Source organism: Sorghum bicolor, chromosome 1, assembly GCF_000003195.3.
Source record: "Sorghum bicolor cultivar BTx623 chromosome 1, Sorghum_bicolor_NCBIv3, whole genome shotgun sequence".
Lineage (NCBI taxonomy): Eukaryota > Viridiplantae > Streptophyta > Magnoliopsida > Poales > Poaceae > Sorghum > Sorghum bicolor.
The window spans coordinates 67917526-67927935 of record NC_012870.2 but is presented as its reverse complement, the minus strand read 5'-3'; the positions used below and the strand labels follow the sequence as shown (position 1 = coordinate 67927935).

The 10410-nt window shown below is 48.4% G+C and overlaps 1 protein-coding gene across 1 annotated transcript; it reads left to right on the top strand.

The window, feature by feature from the left end:
- LOC8083981 lies at nucleotides 7150-7867 on the top strand. Its single transcript, XM_002467919.2, has one exon. It carries the CDS (start codon nucleotides 7348-7350, stop codon nucleotides 7588-7590), a length of 243 nt encoding a protein of 80 aa, XP_002467964.2. The 5' UTR covers nucleotides 7150-7347; the 3' UTR covers nucleotides 7591-7867.

Genomic DNA, 10410 nt, shown 5'->3' with positions numbered 1-10410 from the left:
TACGTACGTCCATCACTCTCGCGCACGGGGTGACGTGGCGAGGAGCAGCTGGCACATGGGGCGGACACATGAGGGCACCCAGTCCGATCCGGCGAGCGACGCGCCCATGCACACCAAAATGGCAAAGCGAATGGTCTCGCGATGGAGCTCTTAAATTAATTGGAACCCACCGAGATGCATGGCCACGCACGACAGCTACTAGCCCTAGCTTAGCCCCCTTCCCGTGTCCTCGCTTTGCGTTCGCTTCGTACTAGTACATCACATGGCGTCCAAGTGCAACATGCACACGCAGCTAGCTGAGCGACCCCCCCTGCGAAATTAACTAAGCAGTTTCGCCAGGCGCGCGCTTTGCAGTTTGCATCATTGCATGACGATGGGATTGGGGCCTTGTTTAGTTCGCAAAAATTTTCAAAATTTTCCGTCACATCGAATTTTTGGTCGCATGTATGAAGCATTAAATATAGACGAAAATAAAAACTAACTGCACAGTTTACATGTAATTTGTGAGATGAATCTTTTGAGCCTAGTTACTCCATGATTGGACAATATTTGTCAAATAAAAACAAAATACTACAGTAGTCAAAAACAAAAAATTTTGCCAACTAAACAACGCCTGGGTGTGGACCGGGCGCTGCTGCCGCGCGGGGCGGCCCGCGCCCCACGAGAGACGAGACGTACCACGAGCGCATCGATCCAGCTCCTTCCCCCGGCCTGCGCATGCACGCGACGCGTACGGACGCGCGCGCACGCCTGCTCCGGCAGTCCGGCCCCTTCCCTGCCCGTGCCTGCCTGGCGCCCGCCCGGCGGTGGCCGTGCATGCCCGCATGCATGCTGCCGCAGAGCCGCGCGCCCCAGCCGAGCGAGGCGAGGGAGCCAGCCAGCCAGCGGCCAGCGCTGAAGCCCACGGTGGCAGCAGCAGCTTGCGCATGTGGCCTGTCGACCGCCGGGTAGGCGCCCTCGTCGTTGGATGGATCATCGATCGCCTTTGGTTCTTTCTTCCGCTGTGGAGTCTCGTGCGCGAGGGGCGGGAGCGGGACTCTGCTGCCGCCTGCTGCGGTGGTGCCTGGACCACCAATAATGGACGACGGATCGGAGCGAGACGGACGGAGGCAGGCACCAGGCAGTGCTGTCCATCGGCGGGCGCGGGCTGCGCCTGCGCGACTTTGCACGGCGTCGGCACATGCGTGTACGTTGCGGCTGGCGCCCCACGATCCGGTATTGGGAGCGCGCTTTTGTTGGGGCCCGGGCGCCCGGCCGGCGTCGCGCTGAAAGCGTAGTACGGCGGTACCCGCTGCTTGTCGTGGTCGTACCTGCTGGAATTTGCTGGGACTGGGAGGAGGAAGCAAGAGAGGAGGAATTCATCGCTCGTTGGAACTGCGTGCTAGCGTTAGCATTTAGCAAGCTGGGTCGGGCTCCGACCCTAGGCCCTCCTATAGGCATGTAGTAGCACAACCGGCCAAGAAGCCCAACTAAGTTTGTTTTGATGAGACCAAAATGTACACTGGTCAGGTTCAGGTCACAGTTCCGCATGACTGCACAACTCCATGCATCCTCTCGGCTCTCGATATGAGAGAAAAAAAAAAGCTTATTACTCTACTCTCTACATAATACTAGTAAATACGACACGATCAGCATTACTTGAACAATATTTTTTTAGCGAAAGAACAGTGTTTTTCCACTAAAACATTTCAGCATCACATCGAAAAATAGAGAGCACCAAGGTCGCAATCCGGCAGTCTCAAGCGACATATGTTCAAGCCCGCCAGGCGCCAACGACAATCGGACCAGTAGTATGTCTGATGAGAGACCAAAGAGGAGCAGATTCCCTTTCCCGAACAGTGCCTTTACACATGAGAAAGTTGCCTGCACAGCGCGCACGCGACGCTGTCACACTTTGCAATGGTGTGCGTGAGCGTGCCGATGGCGATGGTCGATTGATAGATAGCTCGGACGGCCGGCCTCTCAGCAGGTAAAACTAAAGCTAGCGGACGGCCACGGCCACGTACGCCCGCACAAAAGAGGCCACCCGCACCGCACCCCACACACGCCCGCGCACGCACTAGCTGCGATGCCCTGCCATTGAGATTGAGTTGATCGATCGATCGAGACACGCACGTTATATTACTAGGCTGGAGCCAGCAGGAGCCTGGAGGCCATGCATGCTCCTGCATCCTGTCGACGTGTACAGTCCCCGTGCACATCCACGGATTTCTGGGACGACTGACTGCCCAGTGCCCAGCACGAGCACTTGACGACGTCTGCTGTCTGGAGTTAAAATAAAGAACAGCGTGCGTGTAGTATAATGGTTCCTGATCGAAAAACGAGCGAAACCATGTGTGCAATCGGGAGGTGTCGACATCGGACAGGACACGGTCACTCTGTTTCACTAGATTCCGTGTCATTTTCAGGTGGAGCAGTGCCGAGATTGATGCGTTCCTGGGCCTTTGGCGTCAAACACGATAAACTAGTTGGGTGTCAGGATCACTGACTCAGTCACCAGAATAATCCCTACTGGGTAGCGTCGCACTGTTCATATGGACCGGGGCCGGTCGGGACCATGTGTTTCGCCTCTCGTGTGCTGTTGCTCTTTTGATGCATAGGGCCAGCGATCTTCATCCCAGATTCCCAGTATTACTGTAGGGTAACAACGCAAGACTAAAGAGATTATTACGGGGGTGATTGGTTGCAATAGAAAGCTTGTTCCATGATGCCCGGGCTATGCAGGACCAAAGAAACTAGATTATATGGTCGTGTTTGGTTGTCTTTATTAGATGCATGTATCAGTGTTTTGAGTGTCCGACACATGGATCCCTACATCATGAGTGAATCAAGTCATCCTGCACCATATGGGAAGGAGAAATTCAACAGATGGAGGCGTGCGGGATGAAGAAGGTCATATAAATGAAAAGATGCACGCAAAAGGTGCGAGCAGGGGAACCAAACACGGCGCAAGTGCATGGAGAGATGCAGGATGCCCTTTCGGAAGGTCTGGTTGGGGCAACCAATCACCCCCCTACAAGGAGACGTGTTTTCATATATGCAACCACTATGCAGGGAAATGATGCTTCAGACTAATGCATTTTTTTGACACATGAAAGGAAGAACTCAAACCTATCAGGCCCTATGTTGTTTGGCGGCTGCATTAGCGCGGTGGCTCTCACCGTCGCTGCCACCCAAACCCTCCACCTTGTTTCTACCATAGTAGATCGTCAGAGTTGTGGGACTATAAGAATCAAGAACAATAACAACCTGATCTTTCTTCTCTCTTTCGGGCGACACCATGGTCAAATTTGGTATCTTCATTGCAGGCTCATGCCCCTTCATAGCACGCTTCTCCTCCCCTTTTGGGGGTCACTGTCACCTTTCTGGGTTGGAGTCAGTAGTTAACGCGAGAGTGTGTTGTGTTGTATTGTTGTTGACAATCAGGATAGGTCGCTTTGTCGAGTGGGTGGACATGTTCATACTATTGTGTCCAGATGCGTTGCAAGACTGTTGGCTTTGTGGGCCTTATTCACAAGATGGATCAGCCACCGCCACGCCAACTAGGTTTTTCTAGTGGTTGTTGACCTCCTATGTTAGTGGTGGATGAGATCTACCATTGTTGTCGTACCCCAAGTGTCTATTTTTTTTGTCACACATTGTGTTATGCTTGCAGGTCATCTCCTTCAGTTGATCGTTGCTCTCTCTTCACTTGTCATTGGCATGTCAGACTTTGTCTTGGGGGTCTATGGCGAAAGACTTGCCTAGATTCAATTGAGCCAACAATGGCAATGCCCTTTAATTTGATAAGTTTGCCTCATTGTAGGTGATCTTATGATCTCCTTTCACTTCTATCCCTTGGGTGAAAACCTTTCCACTTTTTCTAGACATATAATGACAATGCAATGTGTTGTGTCCTTCTTGGAGGCGATGTCTTAAGGATTCCTTGATGCTCTGACTATGATAAGGGATTTTGCAATCGACCATTGGCTCCCTCTTCACTCGATAGATTTTTGTAATGACCCAAAACTCAACCTTTTTAAAACTTTTTGTTCGATCCTAGTTAGACCTTGACTCCACCTATTAATCAAGTTTGGTTGGTCTCTCGAAACCTTTTTATGAACCTAGATGTAGACAAAACCCCTAAGATGAGTCTGGACCCATGACATACCAATCCCTGACTTCCAGTTTGTTGCACGCAGGGGAAGGTACTTGAACAGGATAAGGCACATGGCAAACAAGGAGGAGGATGCAATGACAAAGGCATCACGCCTACAATGGAGGCGAAGACCAAGTGAGGGACGGGGGCAGCGGTAGCTATGGACTATCTTGAGATGGATTGGATTTAAAGGAGCAGTGCTATGTCGAAGCTACTAGTTTGTCGGATAGACGCCCCTCACCAAGTGACATGAATTTGGGTGCCCCCGTATGTGATAAGCACCTACACTACAGACATGTCGCAGGTACAGATTATGGACACATCTTGAACCGCATCTATAATATGTAACTACGACCACTAAAGATCTGAGTTTTAGAGCCAACACATGAGAGATGTTTCAACAACACGCATATGTGATACACACTACAAAAGCATCTGTTTCCGCGTCACTAAATTGGGTATCTTCTATTTGCTATATGCATATCAATAGGCCTCTGAGGTTTACTTAAAATAAATAATTGAATATTTTCAATTGGGTCAAGCTCATTTATATTCAAACACAGCATAGCCGAACAAGTATCTCGCAAAGGTTGGGGATGTCACTAGCCTTCAGTCCGTTGACCTGTATACTGAAGAAAATGTACCTAACAGAACAGGTGGCTCAAAGCTTATCCGACCCCTTTGTCTACTGATCGATATACACTCAACTAGACAACTAGAACCCTTCACTAAGCTCACCTCATGAGCCGCGTCATGCACGACGACCACGCGGGTCCACATGTCAATCAACAAACTGATGTCCAACCTAGGTGCAGTATATATGTACGTACGACCATACATGCGCATAGATATACATTCACAGTGAAAGCCGCTTAATTAGGCCTGGCCCATGCATCAAAGCATGCATAAAGTGTAACCTTCAGCAGGGGGCTCTTATATTAACTGAAGAAAAAAAGAATACTGCTAAGCTAGCTATATATGTTCTTGATTAGAGAGGATTCTAGTTGGATGACACCCAATAATTTGATTGAAGGCTAATGATGGTTAGGCCGGCCTAATGCTCATCTGTCTCCTCTCTTAAACAACACAATGGGCTGGAGGACACGATGCGTGCGGGCCACTCCAACAGTCACTTTGCAGCTCGCAGCTAGCCCTAGCAATGGGCATGGATGTATGCAAGCACGTGGGGACATGATTCAAAAGCTACAATTGTTTTGTTTGATTCCCCCTAACTGAACTCCAATTAATAAACTATATATATGAGGGAGAAGAAGATGAACAACCCCAGCATATGCATGCACATCCTTATCCGCCTAGCAGCGATTAGTGAGAATCTAGGTACTTATATATATGCATATCTTTTGTATATTTGTTTACACAGGCATTGAGACAAGCTTGTACGCGCGTGTACAGGCATCATTGGCCGAGCATATATAATGGTAGCCACTTGATCACGGTTTCTTCCAGGGAAGCACACAGACTCCATGCATGCATCTCTCTCACTCTCCAAGCCTATAATATATATATATATATATATATATATATATATATATATATATATATATATATATATATATATATATATATATATACCGCAAGCACAATATCTCATTAGAAAAGACATTAAAAAAACGTTTACGCAATATATGCAGTTTATTATTTAACCTTTTGGTGCTGAAATCCTTAGCCGCCGTATATATATAGTCCAATTGTAGTATAGACTTAACATTTTTCCATTCATAAACAAAAGGAAAAGAATTGCCCTGCAAATTTGTTAATTGGAACTTCAGAGATGGACGTGGAGTACGGAAACAAACAACAACGCAGCACCAAAGGTGTTTTAAAACCTTGCTAATATATAGTCAACAAAGTGATCGGGAAATGACATTAATCATCAGCGTCCTTAACTAAGAACTTGACAGATGGTTAGCACGAACGTGTCATCGATGCATCCAAATAATGCGCTGCCAAATTAAGTTCGCTAGCGGCTAACTAACCCACTGCACACATCTCTGATCTCTGTGCAAGGGAAGAGACCTAGCTAGCTCAAAATGCACTACACACTACACATGCGCATTGAGCTGGAATGACGGTGCAAGGGCTGATTAATTAGGAGTCTCTCCCAAGCCTTCCTAACGTGCGTCTCAAAAAAAAAAAAAAACCCTTCCTAACGTGCAAAAATATGCAGATTGCTGATGGCTACGGGCAACGGAAAGGTGCAGACGAGAGAATAATCCAGGGTGTTGCAGTGACAAAAGGGCATGGAAGCTATAGGCAAGCAATGCAAGCGACATCTCATAGCAAGCGCATGCACGCCTTGATGCAACACACACTACAGAAGGGATCGGCCGATGATATAATAGCGACGGGTGCATCTGTTGCAGCTGGCGTTCCGGTTTGTTGGATGGCAATGGCGGCATCGTGCATGTGGTTGCATGTGCTCGCTCCCAGCTGCAACGACGCGCCAGCGCCATACAGACCACACACCCATGCACGCACGCACGCTCGCTCGCCCTACCTATTCATCGCTCTAGCTAGTAGCCTGATTGATCTATCAATCCTAGCCACCAAAAGCGTATACATCAATCAGCTAGCCGATAGACGCGCGCGACGCCACTACTACCAACATGCATGTTCGATCACCGGGATGCATGCTTGGTCGATCGATCGGCATGACACACGACGCAAGGCTTTCCGCGAAGCCGCGCACCCGCCGCCGGCGCGCTATGTGCGTCGTCGGCGGCCGGGCGCGCGGGAATATAGAATCACCGTCGCCGCGCTGCGTTTGCGTCGCCGGCCGGGCCGTGTCCCGCCAACCGCAGCAACGGCGCCATTAGAATAAGCCGCGCGGGCACCTTTTTGTGGGTGGTTCGCGGTGACGGTTCGGACATGCGCATCTGGAAGCCGCACCGGCCGCGCCCAGCACACATGATTGGGTGTTGTGCGCGCCCATGTTCTCGCGATCATCATATCCGTCCCTATCCATCCATGGTGTAAACAACAAAGATTGCGGCTATATATGCGTGCGCACTCATTGGCTGTGCCCGGGTGACGACGTGTGCCTTATTGCCTAGCTTGTTCCGTCCAAGCTAGACGAAGAGCACTCGCTCCTCCCTCCTCGATCAGCTGATCATCCTAGCTCAGCGCTCCGATCCCTTCCGCCGGCTGCCGCCGGTGGCGGCGGGAAGGCAGGTGCTGGACGATCGAGGATGAGAGGAGATAGGAGCAAGGCGACACGACCGATGGTGGCGCCGCCGGCGATTAGCGAGAGGGACATGGTGGAGGATTCTAGACTGGTGAAGCAGGTGAGGGAGCTACGGAGGCTGGTGCCAGTCTGCCGCGAGCCGTGCGGGCTCGGCGAGCTGTTCCAGGACACGGCGACCTATATCGAGGACTTGCAGGTGCAGGTCAAGGTGATGCGGATGCTGCTCGACAAGCTCTCCGATGAGTGACGAATTCTCGCACTCGTGCGCTTATACAAGAAGAAAAGAAGCTCTGCGACGATTATGTGTCCATGATTTAGGATTTGTCCATCGACAGGAACATACTATATATAGTATATATAATACAATTTATTCAAGATTTAAATTATTTTCATTCAAGATTTATTTGATATGTTATTTGATTTAAATTTATTCGTACTTGTATTCCTACATGAAATTCTTGCTTTATATTATACTACAATACATATATTATATACATATATTTTTTTATACTACCCAGTTAAGGTCCTTGACTTTAGCACCATGTGCTTATATTGCTCGTGACCAACAATACATCTAGAGTAACTTTGCTAAACACACGTCTACACCATGTGCTACCGAAGACATCATCGTCGAGGGAAGTGGCGGATCCAAAAACGGACCAAGAGGGGGGCTAAATAACATAGCTAAATTTTTTTTTCTCGCTCAATCCAGTACACTAATAGATATATAGCTAACTTAAATTGGTTTGACTGCGAATCAAGAATTGCGTTATTTTAGACCGAGATATCCAGTGGCGGATCCAAAAACGGACCAAGAGGGGGGCTAAATAACATAGCTAAATTTTTTTTTCTCGCTCAATCCAGTACACTAATAGATATATAGCTAAAATTGATAATTCAATATTGATTTAAAGTGCTCAAAAGCAAATATTTATAAAATAAACATAAAAAAATACTAAATACATGAAGTCTTTTGCTAAAAATAAAATCTGTTAAAAAAATTTTGAGTCCAAGAGGGGGGCTGCAGCCACCCCAGCCCCCCCCCCTTGAATCCGCCAATGGTCGAGGGAAGTGCGTGGATCGCGGCTGGGAACTGTCGGACCTAGCGACGCTGCTTGGCATGCTTTAGAACGCAAGCATGTCTATTCTGGTTGCCGAATTCACTACTACAAAAATGATTTTGCAAGACGGTATATTTTTATAAACCAAGGCAATCGTAAAATCCAACCGTCTACTAAAATACATGAGGATGAATGGAAGTCATGGAAAATGGATTTACGGAGGCCTTCAAAAATAATTTATTTTTGGAGGTAGTTATCTTAAGGCAACCATCACCGTAAATCCATTTTCGGAGGCGAGCACATTTTAAAGTCTACCTCCAAAAATGCAAGCCCAACTTCGACCCATGCAATGCCCAAATCTTTCGTTGTACCGGCTGACATATAAGGCACACTTAGGGTTTCTCAATCATTTCTCTCCCAAGCCCCTCGTCACAACAGCCATTGTCCCTTCTGCGTTCTCACAGTCAATGGCCCTCTTCCTCTCCCTCCCAACTCCCTCCCTTCCTAGTGTCGAAACCCCTCTTCCTCCCCACCTGAGCCCGCCCTCTCCCTCCTCCCATGAGCTCCTCCCTCGGCTGCGACGGAGCGCACCTACCTCCCATGAGCCGCTCCACTGGCGGAGGCACTTCCCCGGGCGGCCGGAGCACCCTCCTCCACCGTGCTCGCTCCACCCCCGAGCTGCTGCACAAGTGGCGACGCGTCCTCCTCCCCCGAGCTGCTCCATCGGCAGCGACGCGTGCCCTCATCCCCCGAGCTGCTCCATCAACCAGCGCGCCCACCCCTACCCCATCCCCTACTCTGGCAACTGTGGTGGCACCCTAGATCTAGCTCGATCCGGCCCTCGTGACGGTGGCCGCGTGTGTGGGTCTCTCCCAAGCAAGCGAGCGAGGGCGCTCGGTGGATAGGGCCTCCTTTTCTGGCCCAACAATTCCCCAGATCCGACTGTAGGTAGCTTGATGCGATAGCGGGAGCCTAGATCACGACGTTGGGAGGCCGGATCCAGGCGGTTCCTGCAAGCAGCTGCAGCGACGACACCCGTGGATGGGGCCCAACAGGCCGATGGATGGGCCCTGCGGGCCTATTCACAATTTTTTTTTCTTTTTTTCTATTTGATTTACGGAGGTGGGCAAAGCCCGTTAATTGATGATTAACCGATGCTATTAATTGGAGGTGGTTGCAATGTCCGTCTCCATTAACCGTTTTTGCCTGCCTCTATTAAGATTTATGTAGTAGTGATTGTTAGCAATGTAGTCAGCATCATGTAATTCGGTGTCTAATTGAGCTTGTCTAAGCATTGCTTGCCCGGTCACCATGGGTCCATGGCTTATGCCCCTTGCATTCGCATTGGTGTCGCTGCTGTAAACGGTTTATAATCCTCTTAATGAAATAGCTAGGACACGTTCTCCAGAGAAAAAAGTGATCATGAATTTTTGTACAACCAGTTTTAGGCCCTTGACTCACCATGATGCCTTTATATTGCTCATGAACATCGATACATCTATAATGACTTTATTAATTACAAAAGCTATTACACGGCATAAGATGCTAAATTTCTTTTATAGATAAAGATAAGGCCAACTAAATAAAGACCGGCGTTAAGCTATTAGGTCAGTCTCAATGCATAGTTTCATAGCGCAGTTACCAAGACTATAAACTAAGTAATCGAGCCACATAAGTTTCATGGGGATGAAACTCCTCTCTCATCTGATGAAACTCCTTCATTTAATGACCCTGACAAGTCAGCAATTTTGCTTATATAACACTCTATTTAATATACATGACACTCTCATAAAACATATATTTAGACTGACCTTAACTCATAAAAGCGATAGTGTCATCGTGCACGTACTGCGACTCTTATACAGGAAATCATTAAAAAGTTTAAAAGCTGGTATAGGAGTCACAGTGATTTTTATACGGTCAACCATCTTTTTCAGTGACACAAAAGAAATTGTCTCATTAACATTTAGGCTATTCTTAGTGGTGGTTTTGCAAGAAGTTAAGGT